Consider the following 22779-nt stretch of genomic DNA (forward strand, 5'->3'; position numbering starts at 1 on the left):
GTAGAAAGGAGCTCATGTGGAAATTTAATTTGTGCAAAATACTGTTTAAAAAAATCAATCATAAGTGTTTTGAGTTACACAGTGGAATAGAATTGTTGCTTTGTAAAACAGTGCAAGGTTTACAAATTTTCCATCACTATAAAAGACAATTTCCATAATTTTCCCACCGTTGTCACATTAGTCGTTGTTCTCAAGTGAATGGGGTGCCTGTAGGCATCATGACAGCAAAAATGTCCCAATTAAACTGAATCTCTGGAGAGATTGAGAGCAGTTCGGAAATTTGCCTGAAATGAAGAGAGTATATTTCTTCTCGTCTCACATCTGCTTAAGTCTTTACAGGCTTAAAGAAGAGGAAGGGGCATATTTGCTCCAGATAACTTCCCAGCTGAACTGTTAAAAGCCTTCTCTCTGTCACAACATTAGCTAAAATGAGTAAGTAAAAGCTCCTGACGAACACGACAGGCTTCCGAGTCCACCGATTCCATTTGCTCGTATTCTTCTTCCGACTGTTCCATGTGTCCCGTGGCTGGTGCAGACCACACGTCCAGCCCATGCTGCAGGGAGATGTTATGAAGCACGCAGCAGGCCAGAATGATGTGGCTGGACTTCTCTGGAGAATACTGCAGGGTGCCTTTGGAGCCGTCGAGGCAGCGGAACCGCGAGCGAATGGTTCTGAAGGTGCGCTCGATGACGTTGTGAGTGGCGGAATGGGCCATGTTGTAGCGGTACTCGGCGGGCGTCTCGGGAATGTGCAGAGGGGTCAGCAGCCACGTCCGCAGCAGGAAGGAGCTGTCACCTGTGAGCCAGGGAAAGGAGCGGGACAGGTTACACACCTACAGCTGGCCACACAGTTCAGCCTGGCTTACTGGTACAGCAGATACAGAATAAGTTCTTCCTCTGGCGAAAAGAGAAGGCATGGAAGAAGTAACTCTGGTTTACAAATGTGACAAAGTAAAGGCATTCGGTTTTACACAAGATTTTCCACAGAAGAGTTTTAAGAGAATTAATCTACTGCATAAAACAGGGGGAAACAGTTGGACAGCGCAGTACCTAGATTTAAAAATTGCATAATTCAGCATGGAAAGGTGTAGAATACTGAAAGAAAGCTATTAACAGAATGACTGAAGATTAATACATACAATAATCAGACTGTAAAATAGATAGAAGTTAATGTTCTAAGCTTAGAACACTTAAACACAGAATAGAAGTTAATGTTCTAAGCTTCCAAGATAAGGGTATCCAAACTGAGTCATAAATCTCAAAGCAATTTGCAGGAAAGCAACTGAAAGTAAACATATCTCTCGTGCCCAGAGTAAGGAGACAATATATGAGACAATTGACTTTCTACTAAAAGTCATGAAAAGCTGACTTACCAAGTAGCCAGCCGTCTTTATGTAGCTCAGTTTCAAACTGGCTTGTGAGGGCCGCCTGCTCTAACACCGTGCAGTCAGGCAGGCTGCCTGGCCAGTGCGTTTCAGCACTAAGGAGGACTCCTCTGGAATCACACACCATGAGGCAGTTCAGGGAATGGAGACCCTTTCGGTTCACATAGGACAGGTCCTCAGCATTTGGCGCTTTGATTGCCACGTGGGTGCAGTCAACCACCCCCAGCACTCCCGGCATTCCTGCCAGCGCATAAAAGTCATCCTTCAGGGTCTGTACAGTAGCTTCATCTTTAGGAAAGTGAATGAACTGTGAGGCTCTTTCCACCAGTGCCTCGGTTACATTGGCAACACAGCGGCTCATCGAGGCTTGGCTAATGCCCATAGCATCCCCCATGCGAGTCTGGAAGGAGCCAGAGGTATAGAAACCCAACGCAGCAAGGATTTGCGTCTCTGGACTGATGGCCCTGGATCGCTGTGTAGGGCGTGAGAGCGTGGCTCCCAGGAGATCCACCAGGTAGCAAATGAACTGTCGGGGAAAGCCGTACGTGGATACTAGATACTCATCCGTGACATCCTCCAGCTTGAAGCGATCCAAAGTCCTGTGTCCGCGGCCATAGAGCAAGAGGTCGCAGTCAAGAACCGCGATAGGTACGGCCATGGCTGAAGGCCAGAGGCCTGGGGCTCCCCTCTGACAGGGCTTTCCCAGAGGCTTCACCTGCATAAAGCAAAAGAGGATACTCAGAACAGTTGTTACTGGTGAGCTCATCAGACTCCGTTACCATTTTCCTTTCAGTCTGATCATCCAGGTAACCTTTTAACTTTTCTTTTTCTGCTTTTAAATACAAGAGCAGCCAGGTGGACTCACCGCGGAGCCCTCACCTCTGCGGGGCGCTGACAGGAATTTACCTCCCGCGGCGGAGAGGGAGCTGGAGCCGTCCCCAGTCACCCTGTCCGGGGCACGGCAGACACGAGCCGCGGGCAGCCCGGCGGGCGGTCTCGCAGGCCCGGCGGGCGCTGCCCCTGCCGGGCGCCCCACACCCCACGGGCCGCGCGACCTCCGCCGGAGCCGTCCCAGCCCTTACCGGCCCCGCGGCCGCTCCCAGGCGGCCTCCGCCGGTCCGGCCCCGCATTCGCCGCGACAGATTCGCCACAGGCAAGGGGCTACCGGCGGGAGGGGCACCGGGCGCTGCCCCGCTTTTCTAGGCCTGGCGACCTCCCGCCTCCCCGGACTGTGGGCTCAGCGCGCCGCGGGCGGGCGGGAAGCGGCGGCTGGCTGCGTGCCGAAAGTGCCGGTGCGGACACTCAGGCACCTCCCTTCTTCCCTCCCTTCCTCCTTCCTTCCTTCCCCCCCCCGCCCGCAGCGGATGAAAACAAACAGCAGCGATGGCGACGGTGATGACGGCGGCGCGGCGCAGCCCGCGGCTCTGAGGGCAGCGGCAGCCCTGGCCCGGCCCCCGCCGCCGGCCTCGCATCCCCGCCGGCGCTGACACCCGCGGCGAGACCCCCGGGCCGGGAACGAGGAGGAGAAGGGGCGCCGGCCGGAGCCCCGGAGCGGCTTCGGGGCTTGGAGGCGGCGGTCGCGGCCCCGGGGCCGCGGGGCTCTCCCCGTGCCCGGTCGGGGCGCGGAGGAGGCGCCGGGGCGCGGCGGCGGAGCGGGCCCCGCACGGGATGAGTCGCCGCGCCGCCAGCACTGCCGGCCCCGCGCAGGTACCGCGGCCCCCGCAGGGCAGGGCTGGGGCTCCGCGAGCCTGCGGGAGGCCCTTCCAGGGGAGGGGGCTGCGATGCGCGTCTTAAACCTTTGGCTGCGGCTTCGCGTCTCCGTTTTACTTTGCTTTGCTGCTCGCGGGGTTCGGTTCCCGACAGCCGCGTCTCGGCTGCGATTCGTTTTCCTAACGACTGGTGCCTGTCAGTGGAGCCTGGGAAAGATGTGGCCCGCTGTAATCTCAGCAGGTGGTCATTTCAAATCAAAATGCTTCACAGCCTGTTGGGAACAGTGGGATCTGAGACCGCACGCTCCATTTTATGGTCTCGTATAGTCTTCCTGTGAGGCGCGAGTTCGTGATGTGCTGGGAAAGAGAAGGGGTTTACAGGTGGTCGTATCTTTCTTTCCTGTGGGAGGTGTGGCTCTCAGGGCACAGTCAGAGTCGTTCCCGTGGATTCAGTGGGAGCAGAGACATCTTTCATGTCAGTGAATAGGTAGAAAAGGGACTCTTTGGACTAAGCCTACAAACTGCCTACTTACAAATCCCAAAAGTGATATGACTAGGCACATACCAAGGGGGAAAAACAGGGCAAATTACTGCCTTAGCTGAAAATTAGTTGGCTGTCTAAATAAAGTTTAGAGCATCTCCAAATTATTGCAGGAGTGGCCTGACCTGGAGGACCCTTCCTTCTTGTGGCAAGAAATAAGTCTTTCAAATGAGCCAGGCTGTCTGTAGATGTCCAGAAGGATCATACAGGATCATTTTATTTTGCTTATATGGTATTGTATAATCTTAACATTTCTGAACATGGGCTCAAACAATAGTTGAGCGGTGGTGATTGTGTTGGTGATTATAGTGCAGGGTATGTAGAAGCAGATTCTGGTTTAGTCTGTATACTTTGGCTTGACAAACAAACTGAGAGGATGGACCTTTGGACTGATACCATTTTTAGACCTTAGGAAAGTACAGAATGTAACTGCTGGTCAACAGGAATTACTTTTTTTTTTTCTAAGTCAGTGGAGCTGGCTGTGCTGGCTTTAGGTAAGGTATTTACTAAGCTGCAGAGTTATTGGTTAAAAAGTGAATCTGTTTCCTGATCAGGAGGAAAAATTACCTCTTTATCAGTCAAGACTTGAGCATACAGTGAACTACAGAGGCTTTGATCACATCAGAATGTTTATATTATGTGAAACAGTTTTTCTGCTATTGAATTTATTCTATTCTGCTATAGAATTTAATATTTTCTTTTTAAAAAATCCACAAACTTTAAAGAATGAGAATGTCACACCTTCACACTTAGAACTGTTTGCTAGTTCTCCCTAGGTTTCTGACTAATCTACTAAGAAGGCAAAATGGAGATTAATTTTCAGTAATTGTAGGATACTGGAGTTGCAGGCTCAGTCTTGAAACAGAGCACTGTGTTTATGAAGATCTTTATATAGTCACTTATTAGTGTGCTCAAAATACCTGCTTGCAGTGAAGCTTCTTGTTCATTGAAGAGAGGACCTGTTCTAGGAGCTCTTAAAAGCTTCAAAAACTTCCATGTGCTTCTTGTTTACTGCATGATTCAACGAGGCTTTTCTGGGCTTCTCATAGTGCATTCTTGGAGATTGAATTTGGTCCTGTATTAAAAAAGAAGTTCTGGACGAGTGGTATGGGCAAGGAGTGCAGTCTGCGGCGCACAGTCCCGTAACTGGGAACGAAGATCTGGGATGAGAGCTGTCCACAGCCCTCTCCTTACAGCCACGCCCACTCTGGTTTCTTCCCTCTTGTCTTTTCAGTTTCACTCTGGCAGAAGAACCATGAGTAATTATTTTGTGTTGATGAAGGTCTGGTTGAAAAGAAAGCAAGGTAACTTTAAGTTGTAGCAGCCATGGCTCAGAAATATAGGAGTTGATGGAAGCAGCCTCTATATGCTTTCCCCAGCAGCCATAATAATGCCTGGTGTGTGTCAGGTGCTTCTGCTCCTTTCCTGTTTCTGTAGGTGTCAGAGAGATGCACTGGCTCAATTCCCGTGCATGGAACACGTAATGTAATTCCGGTGATCCCCGGTGTTGCCGTGCAGGTGCTGTGTGCCGGGTTACAGGTGCCTGCCGCCAGCGGGGCTCTCGGCTGAGAGCTCGGAGCAGGGCTCGGAGCTCGGAGCTCAGCTCGGAGCAGGGCTCGGAGCACGGAGCAGGGCTCGGAGCACGGAGCAGGGCTCAGGGCTCGGAGCACGGGGCAGGGCTCGGAGCACGGAGCAGGGCTCAGGGCTCGGAGCACGGAGCAGGGCTCAGGGCTCGGAGCACGGGGCAGGGCTCGGAGCACGGAGCAGGGCTCAGGGCTCGGAGCACGGAGCAGGGCTCGGAGCATGGAGCAGGGCTGGGAGCACGGCGTGCCTGTCGCTGTAGTTCCTCTCGGCTCTGCCGAGGGATTAAGGGGAGGGCTCTTGCAGTTCCTTGCATCACGCGAACAGCGCCATCACCTTATGCTGATGTGTCCTTCTCCTCAGAGAAGGAGGGTATAAATAGCAGTAGAGTGTACAGGGCACAACTTAGATGTTAAGCTGTTGGATAAAATCTGTCTCAACCTTGGGAGAAGGAATAAGGATTTAGTCAAGAGAGCCACATGAGGCAGTTCTCCTTTGCTGTTTCTGATCTTTCTGTTCAAGTAAAGTGAAGACAAAGGCATATAAATAAAGGCAACAGTATAAAAACGGGTGTTGAAGGAAGTGGAGACAAAGCAAAAAGCTATATGGAAAAGATGCTTGTTGCATCACGTGCTAGTGAATATATCAGTTTACTTAAGGGATTACCTGGTTGAGGGGAGATCAATCATCTGTATTTTTCTAACCTAGACCAAAAGTTATTGCCCTCTAGTTGTTATTCAGTGTAAAATGAGCCTGTGTTATCCTTAAGTTAAGCATAGGCCTGTGCAGTAGCACTTAACAAAGAGCCATGCTGGCATTGCAACGTACTGGATGGGAGAAGTTGATTGAGTTTGGTGGAACTCAGTTTAAAGAATTTCCTTCCTCTTCATGTCAGCTGTGGCAGCTAACCTGAAAGTACCAAAGAATTTTTGTAAAAAACAAGTTTGCTGTAATTCTAGCTCCATCTTAACTCTTACCAAGACTGATTCTAAAGGTGAATACTGTTCTAAGCTTTAGAAGGTGTCAGGCAATCACCAGAGACCCTCCTACAAAAATGAGATTATGGCTGTTAGATAAGAGCCTTTAGACATTTCAGGAGCTGAGTTCCAAAATCCCAGTTTTCCCATGAAATTATTTATTCCTTTCCAGGAAACCTTGCGTGATACTTTCTGCTCTACTTTGGACTCTGGTGGGTTAACTGTTGCTGGCATTTGGAGCTTGAGAGGTAACAGTATGAATCTCCAAATGTTTGATGAATGTTACAGGTAGTTTCAGATCTTCCAGGAAGAATCCCAGTTCTGCTGCAGCAGGGCAGAGCCATGAGGCTCTCATTTTTTTGAATCCTCTGGTGGTTGTTTCTCTCCTCTAGAGATATTTGGGTCATCACAACAAATTCTTGTACTGCACATGGAGCCATGCTGATGGTCATCTTTGTTTCCTTTCCTAACAGACCAGCGAGCCTAACACCTTCCATTAGTTCCCAAGTATCTTGAAATAGTTGATATCAGTTTTTTCCAGCCTCAAAAGGCAAATGTGGGTGTTCTATTTGACAGCTCTCCCACCATATCGGGATATATACTTCCTTGCATCTTTCTGCAGGGGTCACATATCACTTTTCACATTAAAAGGCAGTATGAGTTGTTTTTTAGTATTTAAATGTCAGCATTCTCTTTGCTGAGGAAAACATATTTTTTGATGTGGTATTTTGTTGCCTATATCAGCCACGTTTGTCAAAGATCTCAGATCCCCTCGGCCCCTACAGTGCTGTACTTAATTAAGTCAAAATAATAACAACAGGTTGTTCTTGCCTGGGGTTTTGTTTGTTTGCTTGTTTGGGGGGATTTGTGGGTTTTTTTTGTAGTGGTACCTGTCTGTACTAAAGGGTTGGGTTTTTTAAATTTTGAGTACTGTGTCAAACACTTTAAATGCTGCCTTTTTTTGCACCCCCCACAGTGGAAAGGGTCTGTAATCTGTCTAGTGGAGGTAAATGCAGGGAAAGAAGGGATAACAGTTTCAATAACGAGGTTGAAATATCCAAAGGATAATTTGAAAATGCATCTGATATTGAATCACTTGTGTTGTTAGTTTTCAAATTCTAATTTGTAATGAGAACAGTACAGCTTAAGGAGATGTGGTATGAATGTAGCCTAGGAACTTTCAAATATTCTGTAAGTCCAGCTTTCTTTTTATGGAGTCATTCAGAAAGCAGCACTGTTCTCTATAAAATGCTCTGTAAATTGCAGTACTCTTATCTTGCAGCCCTTTTTGATTGATGCTCCTGAAGCATTGGGCTTTACTGTCATTAATGTGATATTTTAAACAGAAGTACTACATGTGTATGGTCATGAAAGATTCTCTATTTTCTGTGTTAACGGGGCTGTTGGCCCCTTTGCCCTGCAAGCTTCCATTTGCATAAGCAGCATACCTTGCAGTAAGTTCAGTCTTTGCCCAATGACTGGGCACTGAATAACGTTGTGCACAGCAGCTGCTGGTGCCCCTGACCTCAGCTGGCCGGCATTCCTGCGAGGAGCAGCGCGTTCTGTAAATCCGGCGTGGCTGACGAGCTGCCTCAGGCTGATTTGCTGCCCCGCAACTGCAGTGGGGCTAAGGGGGAATTCATGCTTTGAAGGCTTCCAAGCAAAAGCTACAATGAGTGCTGCTAATTAAGGCCTTCCTCCCCAGTGGTCTCTATATGATTAACTTACATGTGAAGAAACTGAGAGACAGAAGAATTGTGATTTATCCCAGGCCATGTGACATGATGGTGACAAAAATAGGATTAGTGCCTTGCCCTGCCCTGCTTCAGACGCTGTGCAAGTTCATTGTGTTCCTAGAAACAATTGTATTTTGAAAAACAAGGCAGTGTCAATGTGAAAGCTAAGTATGTATTATCAGAGCTTTCAAGAGAAGTGAACAGATGATTTTGGTCTATTTCTTGACAAAAATTTGTCTTTTCAGTTGGTTGTAGATAAATTTTGTAGCTGTATAATTTTACTTCAAGTACGAATTATTGAAAGTAAATAAGCAGTGTACCCTGTTTTAGCAATGGTTTATTATAGAGATTTCTGCTGAAATGCCACTGAAATATTGTTCTAAGAATTTCAAGCTCAAGATAACAATTTGGCTTGGTTTTGACCAGTGCTGATAGCTGAAGATACATTATTTCTGAAGCAGAGACCTCCATGTCTGATGGTTAGCTGGGCATAGAATGCAGTCATTGTGGTATTGGGGTGTTCTGGTTTTTTTGTTTGTTTGTTTTGTTTTTTTAAATTAAGCTAGCAAAATTGAAGAACTTGTACTGAGTTTTAATTGTGAGCATTCTTTGGTTTTTTTTTAATTTTTTGATCTTTGCACTGACCAGATAAACTATCAATGTGCATTTACACCACACACTCACATCCCAAAGTTTTTAGCATGTTTGGATTTTGACAGGTAGAGCACTTTGGTATTTATAATTTCTTTTGAGATGGCCTCTAATGGCAAAAATATTTTGAAATCTAAACAGAAAGCTTGAAGAAGACTTCATTCCCAGACCTGTGCTATATTTCAGATTGCCATATGCAATGGACACTGATCTCAGTTCCCAGGACAGGAAGGACCTGGACAAGTTCATCAAATTTTTTGCTTTAAAGGTAATTTTTCTTCTTTGGACAAATGCCTCTTCTTCCTTGTTTAAAAAATGCCACAAAACAAATGATGTCCTTGGTGTGGCTAGAGTAACAAGATTGAGGTTTGGGTTTGTTGTTTGTTTTGTTTTGTTTTGTTTTGCTGAAGAACAAAGCAAGAAGAGCTGATGTCAAATTTAAGAGATTCCTGAGAACAACTAGAAAAACATATTTTCCCCTTTTTTCTACCCTCAAATCCTCTTCCATCCTCCAGAAAAATCCTGCTTTAGAATCAGCTGTAGGCACTTCAGACCTCTGTCAGCTTTGGGTTTCTAGCAGCATGTCTAACCACCAGCTTTTAGGTAGTTTATCTGCTGGACTCCACTCTTTCAGCCCATCTAAATTTTTATATTGCATCCAAAAACAATAATACCAGAATGTTCTTTTGAATGATGCTGATATGTAATTATAAAATTTGGCCTCACTTCATACATAGGTGCAAGTAGATAATCTGACAATGGCTTTGGTCTAAATGTACAGACTTGTTTGTCTTTAGTTGTCCAGGCCTGGGATATTTTTGTAAATTTTTCTGAATTTTCTATTGAAAACTGCAAATCCTGATTGCAAAGTTGACTTTGTTTCTTAGTGTTGTTACAGCGAAAGGTCAGCCTAAAATGATTTTCTTTCTGAAATACATTTGCCTATTACATGTAATAATTTAAAGTTATTAGAACTGAAGAACAGTGTAGCAAACTCTACTTCTCTACATCCTGGTCAGCCCTTTCATCTTTTTCACTCAGAGCTTGTGTAGCTCAGGCTCTGAACTGAGGCTCAGAGCTGGTGCTGAGCCCAGAACATCACTAAGTATCCTTTTATTTCTGTTCCAGACAGTACAAGTAATTGTCCAGGCCCGACTTGGAGAGAAAATCTGTACCCGCTCGTCATCCTCCCCAACAGGTTCTGACTGGGTAAGGTCTTATTTTTTAAAGCCACTCCATAACTCTGTGTGTGTGCTGAGAACACCATGTGATTATTACAGTCTTGTGCAGACAATAATAATTATCCACAGAGCAGGTACTATATGGAGTTATGTTGGTGATGTTGCAGGGGGTTGGTGGTTGTTCACGTGCAGCAAATCACTCTGGACTCTTACAGGCTGATGAGGAGAAAGAGAAATAATGCCTCTCAGCAGCTCCTGTCAGCTAAGGCACATTTCCAAGATCTGCTTGGGGGTGGGGTGATGAGTTCTTATCTGTCAGAAGTTTGCTACTCTGCAATTCAGGACATTTTAGTATTTGGCTTTATTAAAATTGAAAAGATTCAGGATACTCTGTGGATGAAGATAGGACTGAAGCAGGGGAAAAGGAGTATATTTTTTATAGCAGGAATAAGAAAAACGTTTGAATTAGCAGCCAAGGGAATCTTTGTAAATATGAAAAGCTTGAACCCAGCTGGGAATTTTCTGTTTCATAAATATTTCAGTGGACACTGACCTAGTACGTTATATATGGGTCTGTGAGCCTGTCTGAAATGTACCATCACACAGTTTTTCAAAGAAATAAAAAAAATGGAACCATCTCTTTGATTCTGCAGTTCAATTTGGCAATCAAAGATATACCAGAGGTTACTCATGAAGCAAAGAAAGCCCTGGCAGGACAGCTGCCCGCTGTTGGACGGTCTATGTGCGTGGAGATTTCTCTCAAAACCTCAGAGGTGAGAACTGAGTCAAAACAGATGCCCTTTTTTTGTTTGTGGGGTTTTCTGCCTGAATCTTAAGCCAACTATGAGAGCTCCTGCCCTTTAATCCAAGACTATGTGAGAATATCTGAATTTTATTAAGTTAGGTGATATGCTAATGAAATGAAATTTATTGTTTAGCAGAAGCAATTCACTGCAAAAATCTGAAGCCAAACACACAACAGAAAAATCTGTTGTGATTTTTCACAACAGACACAGCAGAAAAATCTAAATTTTTTAAGAAAATTAAATTCTTGAATTTTAAGAAACTACTTTCTTAGCCCATGAAGAACATAGGCATTCTGAAGAAGGGATTCCCTCAGGTGATACAATTGTGCAGGGACACTTCCAGTGCACCTTTTTCTATCATTGCATCACAAGAAAGTGGGAGCCAGGAGACAAACTATTGAGAGGTGTGGCCACTTCTGATCACTAATGAGATTTGAACAGGTCTGTGTTCTGAAATGAGTCTTTGTTTGCCGTCTTTTCTCTGATCCAGGGGGACTCCATGGAGCTGGAAATTTGGTGTCTGGAAATGAATGAAAAGTAAGTGCATTCTTTGTGTTTGTAGTTGGTAGCTGATGCAGTGGGCACATGTGGTTAATCCATGAGCACATCCTGGCTGTGTGGCCAGGGGCACTCCAGAGGGAACTCTTCTCTTTGTCTAGAGCAGCAGTCAATCTCTTTAAACACCAGTGTCAAGAATGAAAACTAGTAATTTAATTCCTTCTTCATTCCTCCATTACAACTAGTAGGTTTCCTCAGATACAAGAAATCATAGTCTCAGTAATGACAAATGTTTTTCATATTGAAAAGGTGTCTCTGTTTAGTAGGAAGCTGCATGGCATTTTTCAGCAATTTCTTCTACAGCAGGTGACTAGGTTGAAGCAGGATGCTTAGCTGGTTGGTCAGTACAGGTAGCCACACTGGGGCTTTATTTATCATTTTGGCAATAAAATTAAATAACTGGCACAGAGTAATTTTTATTTTAAATAAAACAATCAAAAGCAATTGCAAACCAAAACCAAACAAGAACCCCAAATCCAGGCAGCTTAGTTGTGGACTAAGGACTAATTTTTTTCCTTTGTGTTCTCTAGGTGTGACAAAGAAATCAAAGTTTCATACACTGTATACAACAGGCTGTCTCTATTGCTGAAGTCTTTGCTTGCTATAACCAGAGTAACTCCAGCCTACAGACTCTCTAGGAAACAAGGCCATGAATATGTAATATTGTACAGGTAAAGCAAAAATTTCCCATCTGAAATGCAAACAGAAGAGACTAGACTTGCACAGTGTAGCTGCAAATGTAGTTAAAAAGGGATGAGCAATAATAAAATCAAATTATTTTTATAGAAGTACTACTGATCAGTGACAGAAGATGACTTTGGTCTGTGTATCACCTTTACTTGAGCCATTGAAAGAAAAGCTAAGCATAGGCTGTGAAGTGTTTGCCTGGCATGTTAGGAAGAGTAAAAAAATTCTACATGCAATCCCTTAAATTGCTTATTAGCATCCAGTTGTTTGGTGTCTGGCTTGTGTTTGATAAATGGCTCTCTACATTGCACATAACTGCAATGTGCACTTTTACAGCATAGATTCAGACTCTCCTGTTACTCCATTTTAAAGATGCATCCTCAATTCCACATCCTGTAGTTTTTGCAGTTTACTCATCCAAATACTGGGTTCAACTCTGTTTAGCCTGTGAGTCTGGTTTGTAGTTCATAGTTGTCTTCCAAACTCTGTTTTTGGCTCTGAGAAAAGTCTTTGACATGTTTGCATAGCTAATTTATATGATTGTAAATTTCAGGTTTGTTATCATTTGCATAGCTGAAAACTCAAATTCCAGCCATTTTCACTTTTTTGCCTTCATTGCTGACTTGGCATGTACTTAAGAGCAACTCTTACAGCACAGTTAACCTCTTATGTTGTGTGATGAGCATCAGCTTTTAGACTCAGACCTATCTGTGAAGTTTGTATCACATCACATTTTTGCTCTAAACTGTAGACTTCACCACAGAGGCTTAAAAAAAATTAAAGAGAAATTCCTGATTGGACTACCATTTTCTCTTTCTCCTTCATTTTACATGACCGTTCTTCTGGAGCAGCTGTAAGGTTTTTTGAGATGGTCATTCCAGCCATTCATTTTGGGCTTTTTTTTCCTGAAGAGTAGTTCCAGCCTTCCAACTCCCAAAATTAAGTAAGAAATAAGGATATTTATAGCATTATGTCCCAACTGGATCTAACAGTTTTTCTTTTTCCTTCAGGATATATTTTGGTGAAGTCCAGCTGAGTGGCTTGGGAGAAGGTAAGATTAGACAACATACAAACAAGAGCTGTGTTTCATTCTGACTGCCTTTTGGTTACTATTGCCAAGTGTCATAGGGAAAATTAGTCTGAGGCTTACATGTGCTTTTTGTCTGGCTCTGCCAGTGCAGCCTTGTGTCTGTCACAAGGTGACAAGTATAATGGTGGTACTTGGACAAAGTCTCCGGTGACTGCCATTTTGACTCTAGTGATACAGAACTGAAATAAGGATATGGAATTATGTTGATAAGGGGCAGGACTGGTAAAGGAAATCATGATCTACTAAGGAACAAGAAGCACTTCAGAACAATATTTTAGACCCAGAAGCCAGGAAGCAACATCAGATGTCTTGCAAGTGAAGCTTACCAGCAAGGCAACCTAGTGCTACTGTTTTGTTATGGGTTCTATGTGTGTTTTTGGGATTCACATTGCAAGAGATAATGGTAACACTACTTAAATAAGATAGTGTAAACTCAGAATAAAAAAGTGTGGCACATAAATAATCAGTGAAACTGAGAATTATTCCTTAACTTTACAGGTTTCCAGACAGTCCGTGTTGGGACAGTGGGTACCCCAGTGGGCACCATCACTTTGTCTTGTGCCTACAGAATCAACCTTGCTTTCATGTCAACCAGGTGAGAAAATGTGATCATGCCAGAAACTGTTTTACAATAATTTACTGTTAAACCCCTCATGTTCTGAGCCCCCAAATGTTTCCCTTCTGCTTATCCCTTCCTGCTGAGATTCTCTATCATGAAGAACGCTCTCTCTCTTGCTTAAGCTTGCAGCAAGGGGAGTATTTGGGTAGCCCTGAGCCAGGCTCTAGAACTTCAAATTGTTGATGCATGCCTGGAGTCACAGGACTAAATTGTAAAGATGGTCTGATCCCAGTAGACGCAAGGGTTTTCTGTGAGGGCACCATGAACTGGGAAGAGTAGAGAGAAGAAGCCAGTAACACCATTGCTTGTTGCCTTGCAGGCAGTTTGAGAGGACCCCTCCTATCATGGGGATTATAATTGATCACTTTGTGGACCGTCCCTATCCCAGCTCTTCACCCATGCATCCCTGCAATTACAGGTGAGGAAATACTGAGTTGAAGTCATGGGCCATGGTAAAGGCATCTATTATGCCCAAATACAGAGCCTTTTCCACTCTTTGTTGACAGCATGGGAAGGGACACTGGAGAATTAGTGTCAGTCAATTGGCACAGTTAAACATGTGACGAAGGGTGACATAGGGAACTTAGTATCTGAAGATGAGGAAAAGGCAGAAGTGCTTAATGCCTTTTTTGCCTCAGTTTTTAGTGGGAAGATGACTTGCCCTCAAGACACCTGCCCGCCTGGGCTGGTTGATGGTGACAGGGAGCAGAATGGTCCCCCCATTATCCAAGAGGAGGCAGTCATAGAACTACTGAAATGCTTAGATATTCATAAATCTATGGGACCAGACGGGATCCACCCCAGGGTAATGAGAGCTGGCAAACGAGCTTGCAAAGCCACTCTCCATCATTTACCAACAGTCCTGGCTCACTGGTGAGGTTCCGGATGACTGGAAGCTGGCCAATGTGATACCCATTCACAAAAAAGGTGCAAAGGAAGATCCTGGTAATTACAGACCGGTCAGCCTGACCTCAGTACCTGGCAAAATAATGGAACAGTTTATATTAAGCGCCATCACACAAAATTTACAAGATGGCCAGGGTATCAGACCCAGCCAGCATGGATTTAGGAGGGGTAGGTCATGTTTGACCAACCTGGTCACCTTTTATGACCAGGTAACCCGCCTAGTGGATGCAGGGAAGGCTGTAGATGTTGTTTACTTGGATTTCAGCAAGGCCTTTGACACTGTCTCCCACAGCATTCTCCTAGACAAGCTGGCAGCCCGTGGCTTGGACAGGAGCACTCTTTGCTGGGTTCAGAACTGGCTGCATGGCCAGGCCCAGAGAGTGGTGGTGAATGGTGCTGCATCCAGCTGGCGACCAGTCACCAGTGGCGTCCCTCAGGGATCTGTGCTGGGGCCAGTTCTGTTTAATATTTGTATTGATGACATGGATGAGGGCTTAGAGTCCTTTATTATCAAATTTGCAGATGACACTAAGCTGGAAATGTGTGTTGATCTGTTAGAGGGACGGAGGGCTTTGCAGAGGGACTTGGAACGGTTGGATGGATGGGCAGAATCTAATGGGATGAAGTTCAATAAGTGCAAGTGCCGAGTCCTGCACTTTGGCCACAATAACCCCCTGCAGCGATATAAGCTAGGAACGGTGTGGCTGGACAGTGCTCAGGTGGAAAGGGACCTGGGGGTGCTGGTTGACAGTTGGCTGAACATGAGCCAGCAGTGTGCCCAGGTGGCCAAGAAGGCCAATGGCATCCTGGCCAGTATCAGGAACGGTGTGGCCAGCAGGAGCAGGGAAGTCATTCTGCCCCTGTACTCAGCACTGGTGAGGCCTCACCTGGAGTATTGCGTCCAGTTCTGGGCCCCTCACTTTAGGAGGGATGTTGAGATGCTTGAGCGTGTCCAAAGGAGAGCAATGAGGCTGGTGAGGGGCTTGGAACACAAGGCGTATGAGGAACGACTGAGGGAGCTGGGGTTGTTCAGCCTGGAGAAAAGGAGACTCAGGGATGACCTTATCACTCTCTTCAACTTCCTGAAGGGTGGCTGTGGTGAGCTGGGGTTGGTCTCTTTCTCCGGGCAACAAGAGACAGAACAAGAGGACACAGTCTCAAGCTGCACCAAGGGAGATACAGGCTAGAATTAAGGAGGAAGTATTTTACAGAAAGAGTGGTCAAATACTGGAATCATCTACCCAGGGAGGTGGTAGAGTCACCATCCCTCGAAGAGTTTAAAAAAAGACTGGATGTGGCACTTGGTGCCATGATCTAGTTGAGGTGTTAGAACATGGGTTGGACTCGATGATCTTAAAGGTCTCTTCCAACCTAGAATTTCTGTGGTTCTGTGATTTTTCTCCTCACATTGAGATGGCTCAGTGCAGCAAGCCCCAGTATTTTCCCAAATTCTTCACAGAAGCACTTGGACACAAAGGATGTTTAATCTTGGCTGCCTTCAGGAATTTGAAAGTGTAATGGTTAATCCTGATGCAGAACTACATGTCTAGATGCATGCATCCCTGGATATTTCCACTGGGGGAAGATCAGTTTAATTTCTCTTTGGAGATGAGAGGTTTGCCTTCTCTAAAATGAATGTGAGGGCATTCAGGTTTGGACCAGTGGTGTTGTTTGACAATGGCTATGTAAACACCAAAGGCAGCAGCACTAGCTTGTATAAGAAAAGCACTAGTTAGATACACCTGTTATTTTACATGGGGTAGAAGACAAACATCTGAGAAAACTCATGTTTTCCCACTTTGTTTTCCTCAGATCTGGTAAGCAGATGAGAGCCCTTCATAATTCTCCTTTCAACTACACCCAAATACTCTCAACCTCCCTGCAGTGTTTGTCCCAGTGTGTTTTACTATTTGTTTGTTTTAAGGAATATTTCTGGTTAGAAAACTTGTTTTTTCTTGCTGCTTTAGAGCTGGTGAGGACAATGGTGCAGTATACCCCTCAGTAGAAGATTCCCAAGAAGTGTGTACCACATCTTTTTCCACCTCTCCTCCATCTCAGGTAAGAGAAACCAGGCTCTTTTTACTTCTGGATAGAACAATTGCTGTAAGAATAATTTGCATATTCCTACATCAGCTGTTGTGCAAACAGAAATCCTCCTGCTGCTAATTAAAATTTAATGTGTGGGTTATTTATGTCATTACGCTCTTGAGTAAAATCTATTGAAATGAGATACTAATTTCAACAAAATTCCAAAGGCCTAGAAAGACTGAATTACTGAGGATTAAAAGAGCCTATTTCTGTAGCTGGGTTGAGCTGTGCTTGAAGAGGACAGCAGTGTGCTTACACATTTACACATTTGCATACCAATACTGCAAGAGGAGGAATTCAAGACATTGATGCCAGGCAGCTTAAGTAGGAGTAAGAGACTGACATGGAGAGACACTGAAATACCAGGAAAATGCTAGAGAAAGACAGAAAAAAGACAAAAGCTGTATTTATTGGACCATTAAAATTTCTTGGGGCAGCAGGAATAAGTATTGGGAAAAAAATTGCCCATGCAGATTGCATTTAAGTTTCAATTTTAAAATAAATAGTAATGGTTTCCTTTTGAGTATAAAACCCCAGAAACTCCCAAGTTCTTTTACTGTCTTACATATGTGATTCCACAGTTCTGTATTTTGAAGAGTTGCAGTTGTCTATTGCTTTAAATATTCAGGATTGCCCTGCTTTGTTGTCCAGCCAAGCAGATGGCTCTACTGACCTTTAAAGACAATCCAAAGACTCTAAATCTCTTTGACTGTCAATGTGAAACATAGAATGAAGTATAATTGGAATGCTGTTCCAAACAGAAAGAATTTGCTAGGGGTCTTTCTGCTGCTTCAGAGGAATTAATATGCCTGGTTTAGCAGAACGTATTCTCCTATATGAACAAGCTAGAAATGAGCTTCTCTTAGGAAGCATTTCTGTGCCAAAGTGATTTCAGGTGATCAGGCATCAGGCAATGTTGAACTAATTAGTCAGTACTCACGGTAAGTCTGATGGAATAGAGCTTTTCTTATTCTGCAATACATAGTTCAGGAAATTAGTTTGTGGCTGACTTGTGTCCTGCGTTTTCCTAAAGTGGGGTAAATAAAGATTTCGTAAGGAAATTTCCACTGGCTTGCTCGTGCCAGTGTTACTTAACAGTAGTAGTGTATGTAACTACATTGAAGTTGACATTTCTGCAGGGGTCATGAAGCTTTACTGTCACTGAGGGGGGAAAAGCTTGATGAAACCACTTGAACCTTGAGGATTCACATAAAGTATAAGCCTACATTCTTGCTTTTTCTGTGGCTCATAGTTGCCATATGCTGTGCCCTTATTTGTAAAGCAACTGCCAGTCTTTGTTACCACGGTTGGAATTGTCAGGCTGCCTTGGCTGAGTGGACTTTAAATTAAAAGGAAAGAAGTAGTTATTTTTTTTTCTCCAGCTTTCTACATGTCCTGTGCAGGTTCATGACTGGGAAACAACTAGGAACTGTGTGATTTTGCAGGCAAATTGTATGAATCTCTGCCTGCCTTCTCAGTAAAAGTGAGGCCTTACCTGTGTGATACAAGGAAACAGTTGTCACCTTCTTTGTGAGCTTGTATGTCTGCATATGTGTGTTGTGAAGCAGCTCAAAATTCAGGAGAGTCTGGCCACGGGTAATATTCAGAAATGAAGCTGAAGCTTTCCTCAAACTGAAAACCATTGCTAGGAAAATGACTGTGGGAGGAGGTATGGGACTGAACCAGGTTTGGTTTGCCCTTTGTGCATTAGCACCCTCTGTGAGACTGTACTCTGGAGTTTTGCTCCTGTTGATGGAGTTCCCACTTCACATCAGTGTGTTTGAATTGCACTGTAGTCTGGGTCACCGTCATTCTCAGGGTGCAGCACAGACCTGCCAAAATAGGATCCCTCAGAAAGCTGGAGGATAGAAAGTATGGATGGATGGAGAGTGCTGAAATACAAGTAATTTGTAAATTTAAAAAAAAAAAAGAAGTATTTGACTTTTTCTGGTATCTGCTCAGCTTTCTAGCTAATTCGCTGGTACCGATTATAATTAACTGTGGAACAGAGTCTCTGGCAGTTACTTTCTGTCAGGGTTTACTGGAGTCTAAAATATTACCTGTGTTCAGTGGTTCACTCAGATTGAAAAACAGTCAATTCTTTACAAAATGAATGTGCTTCTGGCAATACTGAGATTTCTGCTCTCTGTGTAGGTGTGGCTGCTGCAGCCAAAACCTCTTCACTAGCATTCAGTTCATCCAACTCTTCATAATTCCTCTCTGAAGTCCTTCTCTCTCTCTTTCTCTCTCCCCCCTCATTCTCTCTTTTCCTTGTCTCCTCTGTTTGTCTGTGTCTATGCACAGTGTGTTTTTACTGTCACAAAGGCACATTTTCAGACCCCTCCTCCTGTGGTGACGGACACCTTGAAGGTCCCAGTGATGGGGCTGGCCTTTTCACATCAAGTGAGTTGTCAATAGAATATGCTGTACATGGTCAGAATACAAGTTCTATCAGGACAAAATGAATACAGGAAAATACAGATTTGACAATGTGAAGTGTTTGTTGTGCATGGGAAGGACTGGTGAACCCACAATGAGCCAGACACTTTACTGAGACTGGCATCTTAAATGCCTTTGCAGATGAAGGTCTCCTGAAGACAGGACAGGCACCCCTAAAAACACAACAGCTGTCAAGGATTGTTAGCGAAAGACACTAGTAAGGCACAATTCTGACTGTTTTCTGTTAAGAGCCAATGTTCCTAGAACCTGTATAGTCATTAGAGCTCCACTCAGCTGAACTACCCTCATGTGAATCAAAGTGCTGTTCCTCATTTTGATCCCTGTAAAGAACATCAGCTTTGGAGCTGCTGGAGCTCACCCTGAGCTCTGGAAGAAACACTCCTCTTGAGGTCAGGCAAGTCTAAAAAGGAAAGTTGTATCTAACCTGACTGGGTAGATTTCTGCCTGGGATGTATAAGGAGTTTCTCCTGGGTTTCACTGCTTCCAACACTTAATTCCTAAAGCAATCTCACAAGGGTTAGCTCCCCAGTTCTCTTTACCTGGCACATTTATGGGACCATGTATTCTTTCACTGAACAGGTGACCTATTTGAACAGGCCTGGAAGATAAGCTGTTTTAATTTTGCAATGGAAGTAGGTTCAAAGGGTTGATAACGAAGTTGTTTTGGGATTAAAAAAATATTAAATATTATCTCTTCAGTAAGTTCACGATGGCATTCATGTAACCCACTACACCAGTATTTGAAGTAGGCCTGTAGAGCAGAGCTTCCCTGAGACTGGATGTCAGCCATACCTTGCACAGCCTCCTCCTACATGTGTAGGAAGCCAATCTTGTTTTCCTGTCAAGGCTCAGACTTAGTCCCTGGACTACTGTCAAGTAGTCCTCATAGCAGTAAGAATTTTTTAGAACAATAACCTACATTATTGATTCCAGTGAAAATCTAGCATCCTTCTGCCAGCCTGAAATGCTGTGCGTCTGACTTTTCCTGTTCCTTCTTCAGTGGCTGGTGATTATTCAGGCTGTGGGGCATTCCCCTTCCCTTTCCTCTCTCCTCTCCCTTTGCCCTTGTTTTTTCTCTTCTTCCTTAGCTTTCCAGCTCACGTCTTTCCTATCAGCCTGCTGCCCTGGGAGTTGGATCAGCTGACATGGGGTATCCTGTACTCTTTGCTGGTGGTTTGAATGCTGCACACCCTCACCAGGTACTTGTAGAGAGTAGAACCAGCGTGGCTGGTATTGCAACCATTTGTGTCACTTGTACACCTGAGAGAGACATTGAAACTAGTGCTTGCATTGGTGTCCTGTCTGTCAGGGATAGAAAGAATATAAAGTAAACACAGAGAAAGCACAACTTCCACAGGAGTTGGGAATCGGCTCCTCAGCATCCCTGACTTTACTGGGGTATGGGGTCCTGTGGAAAAACCATGCCAAGAGAGCAGGCACCAGACCTGTTTGCCTGCACCAGCTTGTCACTGATGCCAAACGTTGCCTGTCTTACAGATCTGCTGCCCCTGTAGCTGTCCAAGCACAATTCTGTAGGCTAGGCATAGGATACACTGGCAGTTCATATTGACATACTTACATTGGTGCATCAGAAAAACAAAGTCAAGTTGACAGAAGTCTTTTTGTGCTTGTGATATTGATGTTGCACCAGTTTTGCTGACACAAATGTTAATAAAATAAAATCATTTCAGTTGGAGTGGTCTTACAGTCAGCATCTAATCCAACATCCAGTTCAGGGCTGGCCAAGTTAAAGCCTGGTATTAAGGCAATTGTCCAAAATGCCTCTTAAAACTGGCAGCTTGGGGCATGGACCACCTCTCTAGGAAGAGAACACTGTTCCAGTTTTTGACCACCCTCTCTCCAAAGAAATGCTTTCTAATGTCCAGCCTCCCCTGGTGCAGCTTCAAACCACTCCCATGCATCTTATCACTGGATCCCAGGGAGAAGAGAGCAGCACCTCCCTCTCCACTTTCCCTTCTCTTGAAGGTGTAGGAGCCATGGGCTTGTAGCAAGGGGATGTAAGGGTTTTTTCCCTCCATTCCTTCCCATGAAGCCGAGGACTTACAGCCAGAGAACTCTGCAGTGTAAAACAGGCCTGTAGTGGACAGTAGAGTAGAAAAGGAGTAAAAAGTGAGTTTGTATTGTGATAATACACTCCTACATGACATCTCTCTGAGGCTTATAGGGGCTAGATCCCAATCATATGCCAAAACCCCCACAACTTATGCCCAGTATAATGGAAATCTACTCTTTATTGCACTGTGGTTTTGGTTTGATTTTGAGATTTCTTAACTTGACTGTTTCTTTCTATATCTCAGTTGATTGGTCCAGGCAAAGAAGGGGGAGTTCCCCCAGTTCCTAGCCAGCCAGCACATGGCACTCAAGCTGACCAAGAGAGGATGTGCACCCCACTGGAGGGAGTCCATTACTCAGCAGCTACTCCTTCTAGCAGGTGGGTGGGTTTTAGATGATCCACTACTTCTACTAACCCACTTATAAGCCTATTAAGATAAAACTTTTTGTCTCCCCTTTTTATTTATTGTTTGTAGCATAACTATTGTCTTTTCATTCCTCAAATCAACTTGCAGATTTCTCTGATTGGGGCTTTTTCAGCCTTACTCCAAACAATGATCTTGCCCATCTATTTAAACCTCCCAGTCTATGTGGTATATCTTCTTCTATATCAACTTTATCATTGATTTTATAATTTTTTCAATCTTTCTGCTGCTTTTGCTGATTGTAAAACAAGATGCAGTAAGTTCAAAAATGAGTCTTAAATTCTCTAGACTTAATGTGCATTGTTACCAAAGCCAGTTGTAGTTACCATAAATCTGTTCACCATTTTAGTAAGAAACTTTAGGCAGAAAGTTATTTAAAAGGAAACAATGCAACCTCAAACTGTCCTATATCAATTCCCTCACATCTAAATAAATCCTTCTGGTAATATTTATTTCTTGAGAAATCTCTCTTGGGGTCACATAGTTGTGAGTCACAGAGGTTTTGCTCTGGGAAAACCAAAACTCACTTTCCTGGGTATACTTGAATGGTAATCCTCTTCAGTCCTTTCTAGGTAATCCTCTTTCCATGGGACAAAACTTTTTTTTTTTTTTTAAAGTTCTAAATACCTGTGGTAGGAAAAAACACAAAACAATAGGTCATGGAAGTAATATAGCTAATAGCTATGGAGTGAATTAATCATACTGGGAGTGGCTGTTGTCATGTACCAGATCTGCTACATTTGTGAACTGAGTGACAGATATAATGGGAGATCTCTCACCTCCTGAGAGATCTGTGAGCACCATGTTACAGAAAATAGTAGTAATGAACAGGAATTGCTGTGGACACACACAAGTTAAAAGCCCATTTCCCAGAAGAAAAGCCTATTTCAGCAACTTTATATTCAACTAAATAGTTTTTGTCCATCTTTAAACAAAAACCTGATTGCACAAGTGTCCGTTTTCCTTTTGTGCTCCTGACTGAGGAGGAAGGTATGGTACAAGGACAGATTTCTGTTGTCCTTCTTCCAATACTAGGAGTAAACCAAGAAAAATTAAGGAGTCTCATAAAAAACCTTATTTATCTACCCTGTGTCAGAAGGCACTAATTATGTATTTTCCTCCCCCAGTGAGGACACAGAAACAGTATCCAACAGCAGTGAAGGAAAGTGTGGCTCCCCACATGACCTTTTGGAGACCATCTTTATCCGGAAGGTGGGAGCTTTTGTCAACAAACCCATTAACCAGGTAACAGGCAGTAGATCTTCTCAGAGAGCACCATAATACCTTTCTTTTCCCATCTGTTCAT

At 44.2% G+C, this 22779-nt stretch overlaps 2 protein-coding genes across 14 annotated transcripts in view; one reads left to right on the forward strand and one right to left on the reverse strand.

Moving 5' to 3' along the window:
- Nucleotides 1-5030, reverse strand: HARBI1 (harbinger transposase derived 1). Of its 5 annotated transcripts, none has more exons than XM_064714191.1 (3): nucleotides 3182-5030; nucleotides 1374-2100; nucleotides 1-796 (listed from the first exon to the last, which is right to left on the reverse strand). In XM_064714191.1, exons 2-3 carry the CDS (start codon nucleotides 2041-2043, stop codon nucleotides 420-422), a joined length of 1047 nt encoding a protein of 348 aa, XP_064570261.1. In that variant the 5' UTR covers nucleotides 2044-2100; nucleotides 3182-5030; the 3' UTR covers nucleotides 1-419. The 5 variants fall into 5 exon arrangements, with proteins under 5 accessions (XP_064570261.1, XP_064570258.1, XP_064570262.1 ...); XM_064714188.1 differs by lacking the exon at nucleotides 3182-5030 and adding an exon at nucleotides 2468-2758; XM_064714192.1 differs by lacking the exon at nucleotides 3182-5030 and adding an exon at nucleotides 2292-2460.
- ATG13 (autophagy related 13) overlaps nucleotides 2793-22779 on the forward strand; it is a 25934-nt gene continuing 5947 nt past the window's right edge. The window contains exons 1-15 of one of the 9 annotated variants that reach the window (XM_064714170.1): nucleotides 2794-3092; nucleotides 6366-6441; nucleotides 8767-8848; nucleotides 9709-9789; nucleotides 10415-10534; nucleotides 11058-11104; nucleotides 11656-11796; nucleotides 12823-12863; nucleotides 13401-13497; nucleotides 13841-13939; nucleotides 16395-16485; nucleotides 18820-18918; nucleotides 20064-20174; nucleotides 21294-21427; nucleotides 22601-22718. In XM_064714170.1, the coding sequence (XP_064570240.1) occupies nucleotides 8780-8848; nucleotides 9709-9789; nucleotides 10415-10534; nucleotides 11058-11104; nucleotides 11656-11796; nucleotides 12823-12863; nucleotides 13401-13497; nucleotides 13841-13939; nucleotides 16395-16485; nucleotides 18820-18918; nucleotides 20064-20174; nucleotides 21294-21427; nucleotides 22601-22718 (1248 nt within the window). In that variant the 5' untranslated portion in view covers nucleotides 2794-3092; nucleotides 6366-6441; nucleotides 8767-8779. Of the gene's footprint in view, nucleotides 3093-6365; nucleotides 6442-8766; nucleotides 8849-9708; nucleotides 9790-10414; nucleotides 10535-11057; nucleotides 11105-11655; nucleotides 11797-12822; nucleotides 12864-13400; nucleotides 13498-13840; nucleotides 13940-16394; nucleotides 16486-18819; nucleotides 18919-20063; nucleotides 20175-21293; nucleotides 21428-22600; nucleotides 22719-22779 lie in introns of all 9 variants that reach the window. The other 8 variants (XM_064714171.1, XM_064714172.1, XM_064714169.1 and 5 more) reach the window with 8 other exon arrangements.

Source organism: Zonotrichia leucophrys, chromosome 5 (genome assembly GCF_028769735.1).
Source record: "Zonotrichia leucophrys gambelii isolate GWCS_2022_RI chromosome 5, RI_Zleu_2.0, whole genome shotgun sequence".
NCBI classification, from domain to species: Eukaryota; Metazoa; Chordata; class Aves; order Passeriformes; family Passerellidae; genus Zonotrichia; species Zonotrichia leucophrys.

Coding starts and splice junctions, on each gene's coding strand:
- HARBI1 (XM_064714188.1), bottom strand. CDS start 2,515: ATGCGGGGCCGGACCGGCGGAGGCCGCCTGGGAGCGGCCGCGGGGCCG. Junction 2,101..2,467: donor TGGGAGCGGCCGCGGGGCCG/GTAAGGGCTGGG, acceptor TGCTTTATGCAG/GTGAAGCCTCTGGGAAAGCC. Junction 797..1,373: donor TAAAGACGGCTGGCTACTTG/GTAAGTCAGCTT, acceptor CCTGGCTCACAG/GTGACAGCTCCTTCCTGCTG.